At 35.1% G+C, this 22145-nt stretch overlaps 1 protein-coding gene across 7 annotated transcripts in view; it reads left to right on the forward strand.

The window, feature by feature from the left end:
* FAM135A (family with sequence similarity 135 member A) overlaps positions 1 to 22145 on the forward strand; it is a 120273-nt gene that overhangs the window by 51409 nt on the left and 46719 nt on the right. For all 7 annotated transcript variants that reach the window (XM_042986633.1, XM_042986637.1, XM_042986634.1 and 4 more), the window contains 2 exons: positions 11611 to 11660; positions 16836 to 16991. In XM_042986633.1, coding sequence (XP_042842567.1) covers positions 11611 to 11660; positions 16836 to 16991 — 206 coding nt within the window. The remainder of the gene's footprint in view (positions 1 to 11610; positions 11661 to 16835; positions 16992 to 22145) is intronic.

Below are 22145 nucleotides of genomic sequence, written 5' to 3' on the forward strand. Positions count from 1 at the left end.
GTGGTCATGAACTCCTTTTGTTTTTGTTTGGGAAATTCTACATCTCTCCTTCTATTCTGAATGACAGCCTTGCTGGATAAAGAATTCTTGGCTACATATTTTTCCCTTTCAGCACGTTGAATATTTCCTGTCACTCCCTTCTGACCTGCCAAGTTTCAGTGGACCGGTCTGCTGCTAATCCTACTTGTCGAACCTTGTAGGTTAAGGTCCTATTGTCCCTAACTACTCTCAGAATTTTCTCTTTATCTTTGTATTTTGTAAGTTTCACTATGATATGTAGTGGCATTGACCTGTTTTGTTGATTTTGACAGGAGTTCTCTGTGCCTCTTGGACTTGAATGCCTGGTGTGTTTTTTTGGGTTTTTTTTGTTTTGTTTTGTTTTTATTTTGTTTGTTTTTGCTAGATTAAGTAAGTTCTCAGCTATAATTTGTTCAAATAAACCTTCTGCCCCTTTTACCTGTTTTCTTCTGGGACTCCTATGATACAGATATTATTTCACTTAATGGAATCACTGAGTTCCCTAAGTCTACCTTCATGATCTAATAGTTTTCTTTCCCTCTTCTTTTCAGCATTGTTATTTTCCATAATTTTATCTTCTGTATCACCTTTTCTTTCCTCTTCTTCTTCATTCCTTGTTGTGACTATTTACCATCAGTTTTGCCTCTCAGTTACACCATTTTTTATTTCAGCCTGATCTGTTTTTAGGTCTTTTATCTCTGCAGCAAGAGTTTCTCTGGTGTGTTCAGTGCTTTTCTTTCAAGCCAAGCTAGTAGTCTTATGACTGTTGTTCTAAATTCCTATTTAGATATTGCTTATATTCCATTGTAAGATATTGCTTATATCTGTTTTTAGCAAGTTCCTGACTGTGATTTCTTCTTGACCTTTCTTTTGGGGTGAATTCCTCTATCTTGTCATTTTAGCTAAGTTTCTGTCTTTTGCATGTTTTGAAAGCTTGTTATATTTCCTGAGCCTGAGAGTAATGCTGTATTAAAAAAGGGTCATACACTGATCAGAGCCTGGCACTTAAGGAAGTGTTTCTAGTGTATGCTGTGTGCACTCTGCTATTGGGTTTTGGCTGCTCTTTAAGACTGCTCAGCCCTCTGCAGAGTTCCTTGCTTGCAGTGGGGAGTGTTTGGACCTTTAACTAGGTGTGCTCTGATTTGTTTGTTAAAATAAGCCTGGAAAGAAAAGAACAAAAGAATAAAAAAGAGTGGGGGGAAAAAGAAACCTGATCCAAAAGAAAAGGAAAAGGAATGAAAAAAAAACAAACAATCAAAATATATAAGCCTTATTCCAAAGAAAAAGAAAAGAAGAAAGAGAAAGAAAATGAGAAAAGGAAATGAAAAAACAAAGAAAAAAAGCCATAAGGCTGATTCCAAAGGGAATAAAAAGAAGAAGAAAAAAAGTAAGCCTGATCCAGTTTCCACCAGAACTGCAGGTGACCCTTTGAAGTACTCTATGACAGTAGCCTTGGTACATGCAGGGTGCTGCCTGTGCTGGTCTTCTGGAGGAGAGGACTGCTGGACTCACTCAGGGTCAGACCTGCCCCAGTAAATACGCAGTTGCCAGGCACAGAGGGACGGGGCTTGGTGTGAGCAGGTCCCACCTCCACTGGGGTCGGTTGTGTTGCTCTCTGAAGTCCCACCATGTCAGTGGTAAGAGGGAAAATGGTGCCACCCCACTCTCTTATCCTTGGACAGGGGATCTCACACCCCAATTTGTTCAGGAAGCCCTCAAAGAATAGTGAGGGCAGTCAGCACGCCCTACACCACAGCTCTGGTGTGTGACTAGGATTCAGAACTCAAAATCTTAAAGGACCAGGTACCACATGGACCCACTCTCCTCTTCTGGAGTAGAGCTTCTTTGTGCTATGTCTGATGTCCTTTGTGTCAGAAAAACAATCCCTTACCTGTGCAGAATCTATGGTTATCTGCCTCTGTGTGTGCGTGCTTCTGTCCGCCTTTCACGGGCACCTACAGGGTCTTTTGTCCTTGGAGAGGCAGTATACTTCTTCCAAGAGTACTTCAAGAAGTGGAACGTTCTCTTCCAGTGCGACCCAGGAGATCCCTATACCACACTATCCTATCCACTCCAGGGCCAGCGCCCTCCTCCCCAGGGGCAAACACCACAGCTCCACTCTGGAGAAAGTCATACACTCCCAAAACCTCAGAGTTTGAGCTCCACAGACTATTTGCAAAAAACCTGGGACACTGAGTACCTCTCACTCCCCAGTCTATGGTCCAGAGAGGTTTTCCTCTTGTATGAATCCAACACTGCACTCTCAAACCCTTTCTCTTTCTCTCCCTTTTGTCTCTGCACAGAAAAGGTTCACTCCCCACCGTGGCACCACTGTTTTTCTTTCCCCCAATTCTCTTCCACACACCTCACACCTGCACACTGTCTCCCTCCAACTGTGGAGATCCTTCTGCCAGTCCTCATATCGATTTCCTGGGTATCCTGAGTGATCTGACTTCAGTACAGCTGTGTTTGAGGGTGGAGAAAAACCCAGTGTCCCCATATTTCTGTCATTTTCTACTGACCATCAATCAAGGAAATTATAAGGCATGCACACCAAGGAATATTGTGCAGCCGTTTAAAAAAAAAATTAGGGCTACATACCAGATTTCCATGGAGTATTGCTGAGAGAAAAAAGCAAAGTGTAGAAAAGTGTGTAAAACACAATCATGTTTTTATTTAAAAAAAAAAGTGACTCCAAAACCCATATAAAGGCATACCTCGTTTTATTGTACTTTACAGATACTGCATTTTTTACAAATTGAAAATTTGTGGCAACCCTGCCCTGAATGGGTTTGTTGGCACCACTTTTCCAACAGCATTTGCTCACTCCATATGTCTGTCACATTTTGGTAATTCTCACAGTCTTTAAAATTTTTACATTATTTTAATATTTGTTACAGTGATCTGTACTCAGCAATCTTTGATGTTACTATTGTAATTTTTTGGGGCACCATGAACCACACCCATGTAAGATGGTGAATTTATTAATAAATATGTGTTCTGACTGCTCCACTGACCAGCTTTTCCCTCATCTCTCCCCGTTTCCTTGAGCCTCTCTATTCCCTGAGACACAACAATATTGAAATTAGGCCAATTAATAATAATCCTACAATGGCCTTTAAGTGTTTACGTGAAAGGAAGTGTTATACATCTCATTTTAAGTCAAAAGCTAAAGATGATTAAGCTTAGTGAGGAAGGCACTTTGAAGGCCGCAACAGGCCAAAAGCTGAACCTCTTTCTCCAACCAATTAACTGAATTGTGAATGCAAAGGAGAAGTTCTTGAAGAAAATTAAAAGTGCTACTCCATTGAACACATGATGATGAGAAAACAAAACAGCCTTATTGCTATTATGGAGAAAGCTTTAGTAGCAATTTCACTCATATGTGGTATTCAAGAAACAAAACAAAGAAGCATAGGGGACAAAAAAAAGAGAGGCAAACCAAGAAACAGATTCTTTTTTTTTCTTTTAATATGTAATTTATTGTCAAATTGGTTTGCATACAATATCCAGTGCTCATCCCAACAGGTGCCCTCCTCAGTGCCCATCATCCGCTTTTCCCTCCCCCCCCCCCACCCCATCAATCCTGTTTGTTCTCAGTATTTAAGAGTCTCTTATGGTTTGCCTCCTTCCCTCTGTGTAGCTTTTTCTTTTTTTCCCCCCCTTCCCCTTCCCCATGGACTTTTGTTAAGTTTCTCAGGATCCACATGAGAGTGAAAACATAGGGTATCTGCCTTTCTCTGCCTGACTTATTTCACTTAGCATAACACTCTCCAGTTCCACCCACAGTGCTACAAATGGCCAGATTTCATTCTTTCTCATTGCCAAGTAGTATTCCATTATATATATAAGCCACATCTTTATCCATTTGTCAATTGATGGACAGTTAGGCTCTTTCCATAATTTGGCTATTGTTGAAAGTACAGCTATAAACATTGGGGTACAAGTGCTCCTATGCATCAGCATTCCTGTATCGCTTGGGTAAATTCCTAGCAGTGCTATTGCTGGGTCATAAGGTAGATCTATTTTTAATTTTTTGGGGAACCTCCACACTGTTTTCTAGAGTGGCTGCACCAGTTTGCATTCCCACCAACAGTGCAAGAGGGTTCCCATTTCTCCACATCCTCTCCAGCATCTATAGTCTCCTGATTTGTTCATTTTAGCCACTCTGACTGGCATGAGGTGGTATCTGAGTGTGGTTTTGATTTGTATTTCCCTGATGAGGAGCAACTTTGAGCATCTTTTCATGTGCCTGTTGGCCATCTGGATGTCTTCTTTAGAGAAGTGTCTATTCATGTTTTCTGCACATTTCTTCACTGGATTATTTGTTTTTTGGGTGTGGAGTTTGGTGAGTTCTTTATAGATTTTGGATACTAGCCCTTTGTCCCATATGTCATTTGCAAATACTTTTTCCCATTCCGTTGGTTGCATTTTAGTTTTGTTGATTGTTTCCTTTGCAGTGCAGACCTTTTTATCTTGATGAGGTCCCAATAGTTCATTTTTGCTTTTAATTCCCTCGCCTTTGGAGATGTGTCAAGTAAGAAATTGCTGCGGCTGTCAGAGAAGTTTTTTCCTGCTTTCTCCTCTAGGGTTTTGATGATTTCCTATCTCACTTTCAGGTCCTTTATGCATTTAGAGTTTATTTTTGTGAATGGTGTAAGAAAGTGGTCTAGTTTCATCCTTCTGCACGTTGCTGTCCAGTTCTCCCAGCACCATTTGTTAAAGAGACTGTCTTTTTTCCATTGGATATTCTTTCCTGCTTTGTCAAAGTTGTTCATACTTTTGTGGGTCCAATTCTGGGGTCTCTACTCTATTCCTTTGGTCTATGTGTCTGTTTTTATGCCAATACAATGCTGTCTTGATGATTAGAGCTTTGTAGTAGAGGCTAAAGTCTGGGATTGTGATGCCTTCTGCTTTGGTTTTCTTGTTCAATACTGCTTTGGGTATTCAGGGTCTTTTGTGGTTCCATACAAATTTTAGGATTGCTTGTTCTAGCTTCGAGAAGAATGCTGGTGCAATTTTGATTGGGATTGCCTTGAATGTGTAGATTGCTTTGGGTAGTATTGACACATTTTAACAGTATTTATTTCAGTCCATGAGCACAGAATGTTTTTCCATTTCTTTATATCTTCTTCAATTTCCTTTATAAGCTTTCTACAGTTTTCAGCACAGAGATCTTTTACATCTTTGGTTAGGTTTATTCCTAGGTATTTTATGATTCTTGGTGCAATTGTGAATGGGATCAGTTTTCTTTGTTTTTCTGTTGCTTCATTATTAGTGGATAAGAATGCAACTGATTTCTGTACATTAATTTTCTGTCGCGACTTTGCTAAATTCATGTATCAGTTCCAGCAGATATATGGTGGAGTCTCTTGGGTTTTCCATGTATAATATCATGTCATCTGCAAAAAGTGAAAGCTTGACTTCATCTGTGCCAATTTTGATGCCTTTGATTTTCTTTTGTTGTCTGATTGGTGATGCTAGAACTTCCAACACTGTGTTAAACAACAACTGTGAGAGTGGACATCCCTGTCGTGTTCCTGATGTCAGGTGGAAAGCCCTCAGTTTTTCCCCATTGAGGATGATATTAGCTGTGGACTTTTCATAAATGGCTTTTATGATGTTTAAGTATGTTCCTTCTATCCCGACTTTCTTGAGGGTTTTTATTAAGAAAGGATGCTGAGTTTTGTCAAATGCTTTTTCTGCATCAATTGACAGGATCATATGGTTCTCATCTTTTCTTTTATTAATGTAATGTATCACATTGATTTATTTGCAAATGTTGAACCAGCCCTGCAGCCCAGGAATGAATCCCACTTGATCATGGTGAATAATTCTTTTTATATGCCGTTGAATTCGATTTGCTAGTATGTTATTGAGAATTTTTGCATCCATATTCATCAGGGATATTGGCCTGTCGTTCTCTTTTTTTTGCTGGGTCTCTGTCAGGTTTGGGAATCAAAGTAATGCTGGCTTCATAGAATGAGTCTGGAAGTTTTCCTTCCCTTTCTACTTTTTGGAACAGCTTGAGGAGGATAGGTATTCTCTCTGCTTTAAATGTCTGGTAGAATTCTCCAGGGAACCTATCTGGTCCTGGATTCTTATTTGTTGGGAGATTTTTGATAACTGATTCAATTTTGTTGCTGGTTACGGGTCTGTTCAAATTTTCTTTTTTTTCCTGTTTGAGTTTTGAAAGTGTGTGAGTGCTTAGGAATTTGTCCATTTCTCCCAGGTGGTCCATTTTGTTGGCATATAATTTTTCATTGTATTCCTGGATAATTGCTTGTATTTCTGAGGGATTGGTTATTATAATTCCATTTTCATTCATGATTTTATCTATCTCCCTTTTCTTTTTGAGAAGCCTGGCTAGAGGTTTATCAATTTTGTTTATTTTTTCAAAAAACCAACTCTTGGTTTCATTGATCTGCTCTACAGTTTTTTTAGATTCTGTATTGTTTATTTCTGCTCTGATCTTTATTATTTCTCTTCTTCTGCTGGGTTTAGGGTGTCTTTGCTGTTCTGCTTCTATTTCCTTTAGGTGTGCTGTTAGATTTTGTATTTGGGATTTTTTCTTGTTTCTTGAGATAGGCTTGGATGGCAATGTATTTTCCTCTCAGGACTGCCTTCGCTGCATCCGAAAGTGTTTGGATTGTTGTATTTTCATTTTCATTTGTTTCCATATATTTTTTAATTTCTCCTCTAAATGCCTGGTTGACCCACTCATTCTTTAGTAGGGTGTCCTTTAACCTCCATGCTTTTGGGGGTTTTCCAGACTTTTTCCTGCGGTTGATTTCAGGCTTCATAACATTGTGGTCTGAAAGTATGCATGGTATGATTTCAGTTCTTGTATACTTATGAAGGGCTGTTTTGTGAGCCAGTGTGTGATCTATCTTGGAGAATGTTTCCTGTGCACTCGAGAAGAAAGTATATTCTGTTGCTTTGGGATGCAGAGTTCTAAATATATCTGTCAAGTCCATCTGATCCAATATATCATTCAGGGCCCTTGTTTCCTTATTTATTCTCTGCCTAGATGTTCTATCCATTGCTGTAAGTGGAGTATTAAAGTCCCCTCCAATTACCACATTCTTATCAATAAGGTTGCTTATGTTTGTGATTAATTGTTTTATATATTTGGGGGCTCCCATATTTGGCACATAGATATTTATAATTGTTAGCTCTTCCTGATGGATAGATCCTGTAATTATCATATAATGCCCTTCTTCATCTCTTGTTACAGCCTTTAATTTAAAGTCTAGTTTGTCTGATATAAGTATGACTACTCCAGCTTTCTTTTGACTTCCAGTGGCATGATAAATAGTTTTCCATCCCCTCACTTTCAATCTGAAGGTGTCCTCAGGACTAAAATGAGTCTCTTGTAGACAGCAAATAGATGAGTCTTGTTTTTTTATCCATTCTGATACCCTGTGTCTTTTGGTTGGCGCATTTAGTCCATTTACGTTCAGTGTTATTATAGAAAGATATGGGTTTAGAGTCATTGTGATGTCTGTAGGTTTCATGCTTGTAGTGATGTCTCTGGTACTTTGTCTCACAGGATCCCCCTTAGGATCTCTTGTAGGGCTGGTTTAGTGGTGATGAATTCCTTCAGTTTTTGTTTGTTTGGGAAGACCCTTATTTCCTTCCATTCTAAATGACAGGCTTGCTGGATAAAGGATTCCTGGCTGCATATTTTTTCTGTTTATCACATTGAAGATTTCCTGCCATTCCTTTCTGGCCTGCCAACTTTCAGTAGATAGGTCTGCTACTTCCCTTATATGTCTCCCTTCCTATGTTAGGGCCCGTTTATCCCTAGCTACTTTCAGAATTCTTTCTTTATCCTTGTATTTTGCCAGTTTCACTATGATATGTTGTGCAGGAGATCGATTCAAGTTACGTATGAATGGAGTTCTCTGTGCCTCTTGGATTTCAATGCCTTTTCCTTCCCCAGATCAGGGAAGTTCTCAGCTATGATTTGTTCAGGTACACCTTCAGCCCCTTTCTTTCTCTCTTCTTCTTCTGGAATTCCTGTGATACGGATATTGTTCCATTTGATTGCATCACTTAGTTCTCTAAATCTCCCCTAGTACTCCTGAATTTATCTCTCTTTTTCTCAGCCTCCTCTTTTTCCATAATTTTATCTTCTAATTCACCTATTCTCTCCTCTGCCTCTTCAATGTGCACTCTGGCTGCCTCCATTTTATCTTGCACTTCAGTTATAGCATTTTTAATTCATCATGACTATTTTTTAGTCCCTTGATCTCTATAGCAATAGATTCTCTGCTGTCCTCTGCTTTTTTCAAGCCCAGTGATTAATTTTATGTCTATTATTCTAAATTCTTGTTCCGTTATATTGCTTAAGTTGGTTTTGATCAATTCATTAGCTGTCGCGACTTGCTGGAGTTTCTTCTGAGAAGAATTCTTCCGTTTTGTCACTTTGGCTAGCTTTCTCTACCTTATTCATTTTAAAAGCTTGTGTGCTCTGCACCTGTGAGCACTGCTATATTAACGGAGGGCCATACACTGTCCAGGGCCTGGCCCTTCAGGAGGTGTTTTTTTCGGGGCTTGTTATTTGCTCTGTGTTGTTTTGGCTTTGGTCATTTTATTACCCTACTCATAGTAATATTTCGGACCCTACACCAGGTGTGCTTTGATTTGTTCCTTGGAGTAGCCCTGCTGATGTGATTAAGCGAGTATGCCAGTCTGTGTGCCTCGGTACCTAGATCTAACACTTCTAAAAAACAATTCCCTGAGCATCTTAGCTTGAAGTCTCCCCACATTGTGCATGACAAAAAGGATCCAAGAAACAGATTCTTAACTGTAGAGAACAAACTGATAGTTATGAGAGAGGAGGTTGGTTGGGGCGGGGAATGGCTTAAATATGATGGAGATTAAGGAGTGCACTTGTTGGGATGAGCACTGGATGTTACATGTTAAGTGTTGAATCACTAAATTGTATACCTTAAACTAATATTATTCTGTACGTTAAGTGGAATTTAAATAGAAAGTTAAAGATCAAACCAGCCAAACATTCCCTTCAGGCAAAGCCTAATCTCGAACAAGTCTCTAACTCTTCAGTTTTATGAAGGCCAAGAGAGATGAGGAGGCTTCCAGAGAAAAGTTTGAAGCTAGCAGAGATTGGTTTATGAGGCTTAGGTAAAGAAGCTGTCTGTATAACAACAAAGTGCAAGATGACGCAGCAAAGTGTTGATATAAAAGCTGCTGCAAGTTATCCAGAAGATCTAGCTAAGATAATTAATGAAGGTGGCTACATTAAACAATATATTTTCAATGTAGACAAAATAGCCTTTTATTGGAAAAAGATGCCATGTAGGACTTCCACAGCTAGGGAGGAGAAGTCAATGCCTGGTCAAAGTTTCAAAGGACAGACCGACTCTCTTATTAGGGGCTAATATATTTGGTGACTAAGTTGAAGCCAGTGTTCGTATACCATTCCATAAATTCTAGGGCATTTAAGAATTATGGTAAATCTACTCTGTCTGTGCCCCATGAATGGAACAACAAGGCCTAAATGACATCACTTCTGTTTTCAGCATAGTTTACTGAATATTTTAAGCCTGCTGTTGAGACCTACTACTCAGCAAAAATATGACTGTTAATTCATAATGCACCTGACCCCACAAGAGCTCTGATGGATATCAGAATGAGATTAATGTTGTTTTCATGCCTGCTACCACAGTATCCATTCTGCAGCCCATGGACCAAGGAGTCATTTGGCTTTCAAGTCTTAATTTCATGTATTTCTTAAATAATAAGGCTTGAAAGCCATTTCATAAGGCTGTAGCTGCCATAGATGGTGAGTCCTCTAATGGATCTGGGCAAAGTAAATTGAAAACCTTCTGGAAATGATTCACCATCTTAGATGCCGTTAAGAATATGTGTGATTTATGAGAAGTCAAAATCAACCTTAAAAGCATTTTGAAAATTTATTCCAACTCTTGTGGATGACTTTGAGGGGTTCCAGACTTTAGTGGAGGAAGTAAGTACAGATGTGGAAAGTAAGTGCGGATCTAACAAGAGAACTAAAATTAAAAGTGGAGTCTGAAGATGTGCCTGAATTGCTGCAATCTTGTGATAAAACTTTAACAGATGAGGAGTTGCTTCTCATGGATGAGCAGTATCTAATACAGTATCTAAATACAATTTTATTTATATATTATGTGACTCAAATATTTGTGTTCTAATGATTTTAGTTATTAGTGGAATATTTGTTCACATCATAGGTTGATTGTGTTTACCACATAAATGTAACTTTGTCAAATTTAAATGTTTTTTTTTTCTTTTTATCAAATAGTATACGTTGAAGTCTATCTACCTTATGAGATAGTGAGCTGATGAATAAATTCAGGATGTTCTAGAATGTATTCTTGCGTTTGTGTGAGAATGATCAGTTAACAAGGTTTTGGAGCAACAAAACAATGGAGTTTTGTGTGATCACAAAAAGTTATATTATAGTTCTTGTAGGAGAACTCATTTTAGTTTGATTTCTGATTAAAAATTAGGTGTATCTAAACATATTTCAGGCCTTAGTGAAATTTCTTCCTTGCAAAAAGCAGGGAAACTTTCTGTTCTATTAGATTCTGTATTCCCTTCTAAATATTACCACTTTAATTTAAGTTAATCTGTACACCTCCTTGTAGAAGGTTGTAGCATACATTAAATAAATCAATTGTATGGACAAAATATACTTCAGTTTTAGACTGTCTTAGAGAAATCTGCATGTATTAAACTAAATTAGAAATTCAAAAATTTTTTTCATTCATTACCATTATATAAACTTCTGATCCATGTATGTTTTAAGTGTTTTGGCTCTAAAGATTAATTTGACTTGAATTTTTTTAGGAACAGCTTTTGTTAAAAAAACAAATAAGGCATGTACATACTTAAGACAAATGTTAAACTGTTTGAAATTTGCAATGTATACAATGCAGTAAAACCTAATTATATGTTTTATCTTTTCTGTGATATAGTTGTGCAAATTACTTTAGGTCCACAGTCAATATTTCCTTGACAGTGTTAACCTCTTATGAGAACTGGAACACTAATAATAAGAACATAGAATTTAATAGGTTTAACATTACCTACATGATTAATGTGTTTATGACAGTATATTACATTGAAATTTACTTCATTGAATATAGTGCAGATATTTCTCAACCTTCTGGTTTTTTAAAGGTAATTTACACTTGACTCTCAAAAACCTGGGACTTGAACTGCACAGGTCCATTTAAACAAGTATCTTTTTTCAATAAATATAGAATAGGACTAAATGTATTTTCATTTATGATTTTCTTAACATTTTTTTCTCTAGCTTATTTTTTATAAAAATACAGTCTATAATACATACAATGTACAAAATATGTGTTCATCAACTGTTTATGTTATTTATAAGTCTTCCTGGTCAGCAGTAGGCTATTTAGTATTTAAGTTTTAGGGGAGTCAGAGTTAGACTGCACGGGGGGATTGATTCCCCTAACCCCTGTATTGTTCAGGGGCCAACTGTATTTAGATAATTTTAAAAATAGATTCAGATCTAATATTGAAATAGTTCCTCTAATTACTCTTTACTCCTTTCAGAGGAAATGGATGTAGAAGCTCGACTTACTGAACTATGTGAAGAAGTTAAGGTACTTGGATTTTTTTAAATTAACATTATTAAGTTATTTGAGTGGATTCTGTTTCCTATTCTAAATATTTTATCCAAGAAAACTTAATGATTTATTCTTCCTCAAGTGGTTGATCATAGTAGAATAACAGCTTAGTTGATAAAAAGTTATTTGGCTTCAGCATGAAGTTAACTTATTTTTAAAATATACATTATTCTGCATATGAATGAGATAGCAAAGACAACTAATTGTCAGAAGTGTGCATTTTCTTCAATTAGTTTACTCAAAAGAATTTCTGGACAAATTTTTAAATCATCCTTAAAATTACATATATTTACAAAATGATAGCTCAGAAATGAAAATTGATTTATTTCAGCAGACCAGTTTGTCTCAGACCATTTTTCCAGTAGTTTATTCTTGAAATTAAATTAAATTGATTTTTCTTTTTCCTTTTTTTTTGTTTTTTATTTTGTTTGTTTTTTTTTTTTTTTTGGCCGTGAAACTAAATGTTCTATTTTAAGTATTCTATTTTAAGATTACTATATATTTCACTCTTGGTTAGCTACAAATCAGAGACATAAACAAAAATATATATTTGGCTTTGGAATGTATTTCTGTATGTAAATTTGAATAAGGACTAGACCACTTTGAAAAGGTATTTACCTTCTACTTGTAAAATTATACATATGCATGATACACAAGTAATTTTGTATCCTCTTCTAGAAGTTTTCCCCACAGCTCAAATAAGAGTATTTTCTTTAAAAATCAACAATGTTGTCATAATAGTTGCTCACAAGAACTTTAAACATTTAGAAGTAATCTTAATAAGATGTGTACAATTAATGTGAAAAAATCTTCAGTGTTTCACTGAGATATTTGAATAAGGTAACATGATACTTTTGAATGGAAAGAGAAACAGTCACTGAAAGATACCAGTTTTTCTTAAGTTAATAATTGATACATTCATATCAAAATACCATTGGAAATGTTAAAATTTGACTCACTGTAAAGAGCACTTGGAGAAAGGTAAAAATGACTAAGAAAAACCTTAAAAAATACATTTTTGTAGCGGGACTTGCCCAAATGTATGTTAAAATGTATATAAAACTAATGGAAATAGAGAATGACTTCTCTAAAAGAATAGAAAAACAGCAGCTTCTTGGTGGGGACTCAGTTCAGCATCTGAGTCTGTTTCAGCTCAGGTTATGATCTCACTGTTTGTGAGATAGAGCCCCACGTTTGGCTCTGCACTGACCACCAACCCTGCTTGGGATTCTCTCTGTCCCTCTCTGCCCCTCCCCTACTTATATATACATACAATACATATACTTTGTATCATATATATACATACACATATGTATGTATTTCAAACTGTTAACAATAATACAGACGAGTTGCATGAAGGATGGAATTGTAAAGGAAAATTTTTATTCTTTGCTCTATATCCATCTGTGCTAGATTTTAAAAATACTGTATGTATTGATATATTACTAATAATTTTTTAGGTACACATTTAAATTTCAGTATGTAAATGGACATCATAAAATTTAAGATCAACAACATATGGTAAATTTTGACAGCAAATAGAATAGACAAAAGATATAATATTTGAAGAGCTCTTTCAAATCAATAAGAAAACCTATAACCATTTTTTAAGTTAGTATAGGATACTCATTTACAAAATAGGTTAATAATTGAAACATATTCAATCTCACAATCATGAAATAAACAAAATTTTAAGTATTCTCATACCTTTTTTAACCTATCAGGTTGGCTGTGATTTTCTAATAATGTAATGCTTGTTAAGATGTGATAAGATACAGATTCTTATATTTCTCTCATAGATCTTGGAGATCTTTTTCAGATATTAATTTGGCAGTATATATTCAAAGCCAGGGTATTACTTGTCATTCAGTACCAAATAAAAAATCAGATTCATATACATTGTAATTTATAATGTAAAAATATTAACCTAAGTAAATACCCAATGGTAGGAGAATGGTTAAACAAGTTATGGGACACTTAGAGTCTAAAAAATGTTATACAGGGGTGCCTGGGTGGCTCAGTCAGTTAAGCATTCGACTTTGGCTCAGGTCATGATCTCACAGTTTTCGGGTTTGAGCCCTGCATCAGGCTTTGTGCTGACAGTTCAGAGCCTGGAGCCTACTTTGGATTCTGTGTCTCATTCTCTGCCCCTCCCCCACTTGTACTCTGTGTCTCTCTGTCTCTCAAAAATAAATAAATGTAAAAAAAAATTTTTTTTTTTTTAATAAAAAAGTTATACAACCTGAAAAACATGCTTTCAAAGGGCACCTGGTGGTTCAGTCAGTTAAGCATCCACTTAGGCTCAAGTCATGATCTCACAGTCCATGAGTTCGAGCCCCATGTCATTGGACTCTGTGCTGACAGCTCAGTGCCTAGAGCCTACCTGAGATTCTGTGTCTCCCTCTCTCTCTGCCCTTCCCCTGCTCACACGCTCTCTCTCTCAAAAATAAATAAACGTTTAAAAAAATCCTCATTATTCAATGGAAATGGCATAATAGTATATATGATTCTAGAGTTTTCTCTATGTATATAACTGAAAAAAAATTGAAGACTCCACGCTAAAATGAACTTAATTTTCTTTTTTGTTCTTCACCTGTTTTCCAAGTCTAATATTTAAGTAAGCAGCATTTTGTAATCAAACAAGATCAGTGACTGCTATGAAAAAGTACATATCCATAAAAGACAAGATGTTATTTGAGAAAATATTATACAAATGTAAGATCGTATTCCTACATTTATACATATAACACAATTTGTCAAAATTTTTTCTAATTTCCTTTTTAACATAAAAATATTTTATTATTATTTATATTTTGAGACATAGTGCAAAGATTTATGTAAACCAGAGGAGTAATTTATTTATGCTTGTAAGGATGCTTTCCTAATAATGAAAATACTAAACTCCTCTAAGAACCTTGGTGCCATGATTTCTGAAAAGGAAAATTAATAATTACAGGGTAGCTAGACAGCCTTGCTTTCAGGGGATTAAAAAAAAGTGTTGTTTACATTGTTCAACCTATGGTAAAACCAAGAGAATTATTTCTACATGCGTGGAGATTATACAAAGAATAGCATTGCTTGCCTTACACACTGCTGTTTAGTTACTGTCAAATGTTTATTCAAGTCATCTTTTTCTAAACTCCCTTAACACTATTCTTGGAACAAGACTGCTTGTTTCAACTTATTTTAGAGTACACTTTAATCTTCTGTTTGTTCTTAAGAGAGACATGAAAAACTTGTTAGCATCATTTCTAATACATTTATAAACTATATCCTGGGGCAAAATACATTTGTAGATTTATTATACATTGACGAATCAATATTTATTATATGTTGAGTCTTTTAGTTTCCATTCAGGAATTCTGGAATTTTTCAGCATTTTCTAGTTTGTCCATAAATTTGGGGGACTTTTTCCTTATCTGAAGTCTGTAATTCCTTATTCATTCATTCATTTATTCATTCAATAAATATTTATTGAGTGACTACTGTGTGTACTAGTAACCAAAGTCACAAAAGTGAATAAAACACAATCCATTCCCTTCTTACTAATTTTGCTGAATTTTTGTTTTATGTCCTCTCCGAGCTAGGATAGAAAAGAAAAGCCTACTGAATTGCAAACTTCAAAAATAAGTAAAAATAGGGGTGCCTGGGTGGCTCAGTTAGGCCCCCAACTCTTGATTTTGGCTCAGGTCATGATTTCATGGTTCCTAAGCTTGAGCCCCACGTTGGGCTCTGCCCTGACAGTGCACAGCCTGCTTGGGATTCTCTCTCCCCCTCTCTCTCTGCCCCTCCCTTGCTCTCTCTCTCTTTCTCAAAATAAATAAATAAACTTTAAAACAAAGAAGTAAAAATAAACTGCGTAAGATTAAGTGTGATAAGCAACATTTTTTTTTAAAGGGAGCATGAAGATATAATTAGTACTCTTTAGGATATGCTGAACTTGAACACATTTCTTATCACATTCAAATATAGTCATCTAGTGAGTGATGGCTCTAGAGTTCGGGAGAGATGTGGTCCAGATATAAAGATTCAGCAGTCATTAGTGTATGTGATAATTGAAACTATGAGAATGGCTTTCAATCTTAACCAGAATAGACTACTACCTTCTTTAGGATGGGGAAATGAAATCATCATCTATCTGTATATTTAAGGTAGATTTCCTAGTGTTACTAGCAATTGAAGACAAATTTTTCCAGCAAGATATAATCTGCCTGAACAGTGCTGCCTCAGTGAATTAAAGAAAGGCTTGCCTTCATAACAAAAATGCCTGTCCAAAAGAGAAGGAATTATTCTGATGTATAATATAGTCTTATTTTTCTTTGTTCACAAATCCTTATTTTACTTACGCAAGAAATCCAATGGCTTATAGAAGATTCTGCATTTTGTGGTATAGTTCATTACTTTTAACTTTTATCATGAGTTTAGGTGAATATTTAAATAAATGGGACAATTTAATACCACTATTAGAACCCTCATAACAGCATAGTAAAATTGGTTATCCACTTTTGTTTCCTTACTAAACTGAGCTTCTCCTGTTAATCTTTGATGTAGATTGGAATGTGGGCCCTGGCATTTAAAATGTGCTCAATAAACAGTGGGTAAATGAATTGTTAGAAAAGAGAAAGAAGTGTTTGATGACTATAAAAGGACTACCAAGGGCAAAATAAAACTTAGAAACTTAGGATGAAGGAAAAGCAGTTAGTACTTTAGAAAGTATTTCTGTTCTTTTTGAGGAGTTACAGATTTTCTAAGTACTTCAGTTAGCAGATTGGAGGAAAAAATCTTAAGATTTCATTATCTTCTAACACTTCTATAACTTTCATCATGATTTGTACTTATGTTTAAAATTCTCAAGATTTTAGTGTTTGAGTTGATCATGCTCTTTAGAATCCTATGTGTAATTTTAAACTATATTTGACATTATTTTGGTAACAAGATATCTCAGATATTGAAATATCAATTAAGTTGCTGTAGTAACTGTCAAATTTTTTTAAAACGCCATTGCTCACTTGGTCTCTATACATATGAGCACGTGCACACACACACACTTTTTAAAACTAAAAATTTGCCTTTGTATTGATGTTCCAATAACATTATATTTAGATATAGTAAGTCTCAGGAAGCAGTGAAGTTTTTTTCTTGTCATTTCAGAAAATAGAAAATCCTGATGAACTGGCAGAACTTATAAATATGAATCTTGCACAACTTTGTTCCCTTCTCATGGCTTTATGGGGTCAGTTTCTGGAAGTTATAACACTACATGAAGAACTAAGACTTTTATTAGCACAAGAGCACCATACTTTGAGGGTAAGTTAAAGAAGTGATGTTAGAACATTTTGATCAGTTCTTTGAATTTCATTATGAATTTCATTGTCTTTGAATTTCATTATGAATAAAAAACCTGATTTTTACCCTTATGTTGATAAATTAGAAAAGAGACATTTACTGTTGTGTTATTGTTTGATTTCTTAAGTTAATAATAAAACAATACAGTTAAGCACATGATTTGTCTCAGTTACAACTCTTGCCAATAAGAAAAATCATCTAAGTGTAACTAAAATAGAAAACTATATGATACAGGCTAGCCACTGGAACCTAAGAACAGGTATTAGTCAGGTCTCATTAGAAACAGAAATCAGGAACAAGAGAGCCATCTTAAACTAATCTAGACTCTTTCTCCGACTTTTCCTCCTTTTGCCTCATTTAGGAATGTGTATTACAAACTTGGAGAGTCAGGGGGTAGTAATCTAGACACATGTTTGCTGTAGGCTTACTATGGACCTTGTGCAGAAATTTTTGTACAATTTTATTGTATAGCTTATCAAGAGGCTTTGATATATGAAACATCTGACTACTTTTCCAGTCTTATCTCTTTGTATGCTCTGTACACACATTAATTTTCCTGACCTACTTACTAGTAGGTCCTTGAAAACACCGTGTTTTCTTTTTTTCCTTTTTCTTTTCTTAATTATAAAACATATTATCAAAATTAGAAAAGTACATAAAACATGCACATTTTAACAATTAATTAAAGGCACATATCCTTTTAACTCTCACCCAGATCAAGAAATAGAAAATTGTGAATACCACAGCAGAGCCTTGTGTGCTTTTTCCAATTTCTCTTCTCTCCCTGACATTTAGAAGTAATCACCATCTTGTCTTTTCTGATAAGGAGTTCATCACTTCTTTTAGTTTTACCATCTGTGTATGTGTTCTAAATAATACAAGTTGTTTCATTCTGTCATGTTATTCAGCCTATGTTACTGAATTCTATATAAATGAGATGATACAGTGTATATTCTTTTATATCTTCTTTCACTCAAGATTGTGTTTGTGAGGTTAATCCATGTTTTTATCAGTAGCTATAACTGTTCATTTTCATTGGTGTGATGTATTTTATTTGCATATACCCACAGTATGTGTATCCATTCTGCTGATGGACATTTGGATTACTCCTAACTTGTAGCTATTACAAACCAAGCTACTATGAACATTCTTGTACATACTCCCTGGCATGATAGTTTCTCTAAATTATTTACTTGTAAGGGAAATTGCTATGTCATAGGATCTGTATAACATCAGTTATTTACAAGCAAATGCCACACTATTTTCCAAAGTGGTGCCAGTTTTCACTGCCACCAACACTTGATGAGAGCTCTTGTTATTCCACATACACCCCACACCTCTTGATTTTTGGCAGACTTTAAATTTTGCCAGTCTGATACCATTGTAGTTTTAATTTGCATTTCTCTGATGACCTGTGAGGTTGAGCACTATTTTGTATGACTATTGGCTATGTAGATTTCCTGTTTGTAAAGTACCTGTTCAAATTGTTTAATCATTTTTCTATAGGATTACCTTTCTTTTTCATCTTGATTTGGAATACTTTTCTATGTATTGGCCTTTGTTACATGTTTTGTAAATAAATCTTCTCTTGTGTCATTGGTTTTTTTTTTTCCCCATTATCTTTGTGCTGTCTTTTGATAAATTAGAGGTCTTAATTTTAGTGTAAATGGAACAGAAGAGAAAGGCCAGATATAGACGTATCCATACTTGGACATAATATATCCAGAGCAACATATAGAGAAACCTCAAGATTTCAAGAAAAGTTGAGATTTTCAATAAATGATGTTGGGACAATTAGGTATTCATGTGGAAAAAAAATACTATGTAAAATTCAGTTTAAGGTGGATTGAAGACAAATATGAAAAGCAAAGTCATAAAGCTTATAAAATATAATAGAGAATTTACAGAAGAGTTACTAAAATAGTACAGAATAATCCTATTTACTCTTCATCAGAATCACAAGTTACAATTTTGTCATGTTTATCATTCCTTCTTTTTATAGATAGGTTATACACACACACACACACACACACACACACGGATTTTTTTTTTCCTGGATCATTTGTTTTTTAGAGGCATCATGTTCTTTTATCCATAAATACTTAAGGGCATATTGACTAAGAACAAAAATACTTTCTTACTTAACCATAGGACAGTGATCAACTTTATGAAATTTAATATTGATACAATATTGATATCTAATGCAAAACTCATTTGATATTTTATTGTTTGTCTTAATAATGTCCTGCCTGACTTTTCCCCTTTTCCAGGATCAAACTCAGGATCACACATTGCATTCAGTTTTCATGACCATTTAAATTCTTTAGACTCATTTAATCTGGAATAGTTCCTTGTATTTTCTTTGTCTTTCATAAAGAGTATTGGCTAGTTTTGTAGACCATTGTTCAGTTTAGGTTTGTATTATGTGTATTATGTTTCCTTATGGTTAGATTCAGGTGATATAGTAATAGTGGAAATATACTATATTTTATTTCTTTGTCAATCAGTTTTGGTAAATTATGTTTTTTAAGGAGTTTGTTCTGTCTAAATTTATTAATTTATTGGCACCAAATAATTCATAGTATCCTTCAATTATTTTTTTTAACATCTTAAGTATCTGTAGTGTTTTTCTGTTTTATTTTTGTTGTCAGTTATTTGTGCCTTTATTCTCTTTTTCTTGACTGGTCCCATCAGAAGTGTCATTTTACTAGTTTTTTCAAAGAACTAACTTGATGTTAATTGTCTCGTGTGTTTTGTTTTGGGTTTTATTAGTTTTCCTTTTGACTTTAGTAGTTCCTCTTACTTTCTAAAGGTTTATTTTGCTTTTTAAAGCTTCTATAAGTAGATGTTTAGCTTATTGATTATAGCATTTCTTTTTTTCTGCTTTATACATTTAAGTTGATAAGTTTTTCCCTAAGTACTGCTTTAGTACAAGTTTTTAATATGTTCTTTTTATCCTTTGGTTCTCAGTATTTTCTAAATTTTGTGAGCAGTTTATTCTTTGATTCAGGGTTGTTTAGAAGTTTTTTTCTCATTAGTATATAAAATGGTTTATAAAAATAATAAATACATCTATTCCTTCATTTTCTGGATATAAACATAAACAATTTACTAGTCAATGACAGGACTCCATAGGACTAGTCAATGATAGGACTTTATACACACATACTACCCCAAATGGGAAATCATACAGCATACCAATAATAATTTGGTTGGGAAATCTTTGATTTAAAGCACTATAGGTAAACAAAACCATTTTAAAGAATACACTAGATATGTTGTCCTATATTTAGCAGTTGTTATTTTTGCCTTGCTCAGAAATCCAAGAAATTGAGTGCCTGCCCATAGTCTTCTGAAATAAGGGACCAGAGACCGTTCTTGTCCAAAAATTGCCATATTTTGTATCAAGTGACCCTGCAATTTGAATTAGAGGTTGGCACTTAGACCAAAGGTAGTCATCTACAGCGTGAACATAGAGAAGACTGGTAATTTTTGAAGGTGGCTGCTGCATTAACTCTGCTGATTTGGAGCACTTTCTATTAGAAGAATGACTGAATAAAGTATTCAGATCATTTGTCTTGAATAATTCAAACATGGGACACAAAAGAAGAGACCCAGTTACTAAACAGTGGCAGAAATCAAGAGAAGGTCATAGACAAAAGTCATGAGACAATAGAAGCCATGAATAAACCATTTATTACAAGATAGGGATGAAAGTAAAAAGGAACAAAAGCAAAGCAGGGAGAGTGTCAGAGATAGAGAGGAACGTGAGAATGGAGAAATGACTAGAAAAGGAAAGACCAAACACTGGTTTCTGAACTGCTACTAGAGTGATACTAGGATATTAGTCCAGGAAATGAACAGCATTTCAGTTTCATAAGAACTGGCTGTTTGGCTGCAGAGTCACTTCCTTGGATGTCCTTACTTTATATCCTTATAAAAATCCCACACAGCCCGAGATTATCTGACCACATCTCTGTCTCTTACTAACTAAAGAGCCTGTATTTCCAAGGCTGTGTTTCTTTGTTTCCAAATGTATTGATTTCCTGGTTGTCTTTTTGTTGTTGATCTCTAGTTTATCTTCATTGTGGTTAGAAAAGTCTGTGATTTCAGTATTTCAGTATTCTTGGAGACTTGCTTTATACTAGGAATGTGTATTCATCAGATTGCTGGGTTAAGTGTAAAATATGCTGGGTTAAGTTTATAGATCATTTTGTTCAAATTTTTCATATTCTTCATGAATTTATGGCTGCTAGTGCTATCAACTACCAAGAAAAGTGTGGTAAAATCTCCCATTATGGTTATAAATGTGTCTTATTTGTTGTTACCAGGTAGTAAGTGGCAGAGATGGGATTCAGACCCAAGCAGTATGGTTCAATAGCCTGTGTTCCTTACCGTTTGACATACTGCCTCTCAAGATAGAGAAGGGAATTATAGCAAGGATCAGAGGCAGCTTTGTAGCATAATATTTTATGAGGTTGGGGTTGTCCTGGGTAGAATAAGAACAAGAAGGTAAGCCAGTAGAGAAGCTGATGAACGCAACTTTGAAAAAAGGGAGCAAAGAAGGAAGGCCAAGATAAAATTGGGTTTATGGAAAACTAAAATGTCAAAGATAAACTGAAATTTTTCCTAGAGCTTCGTTTTTCTCACTCCATTCTAGATAATAAAAAATGGCCTATTTAACTCCTAAAAGAATCAAGGAAAGGTAATTAAGACACAGAGAGAAAGTGCCCTAGTGTTACTTAACCAGGAATAATAAACCTTGCTCTGTCATGCCCTGCTCTGATGTATATCACAAAAACTGGAAATGGTGGTATATTATGTCCTTTGATTCCCATTTATGCAGTTAAATAGGAACTTTGTTCATAAAGTTTATCAGTATTCTGAAAATACATTGCTAAGCCTACAGTAACCGAAGTAGTCCAAAGGTCATTCATTGTACTGGGACAGAATTGGCTGTAATAAAGTGTATAGGCTGTCTGATAATGTATTTAGAAACAGCGCAATTGAACTAAGTTACAGAAGTGAACGTATGATATGGAATCTCTTGTTGGAGTGGAAGCAAATAATGAGGCAAAGAAAGAGTTGGACTAAAAAGAGGAAATGTAATTCTAT

Source organism: Panthera tigris, chromosome B2 (assembly GCF_018350195.1).
Source record: "Panthera tigris isolate Pti1 chromosome B2, P.tigris_Pti1_mat1.1, whole genome shotgun sequence".
Lineage (NCBI taxonomy): Eukaryota > Metazoa > Chordata > Mammalia > Carnivora > Felidae > Panthera > Panthera tigris.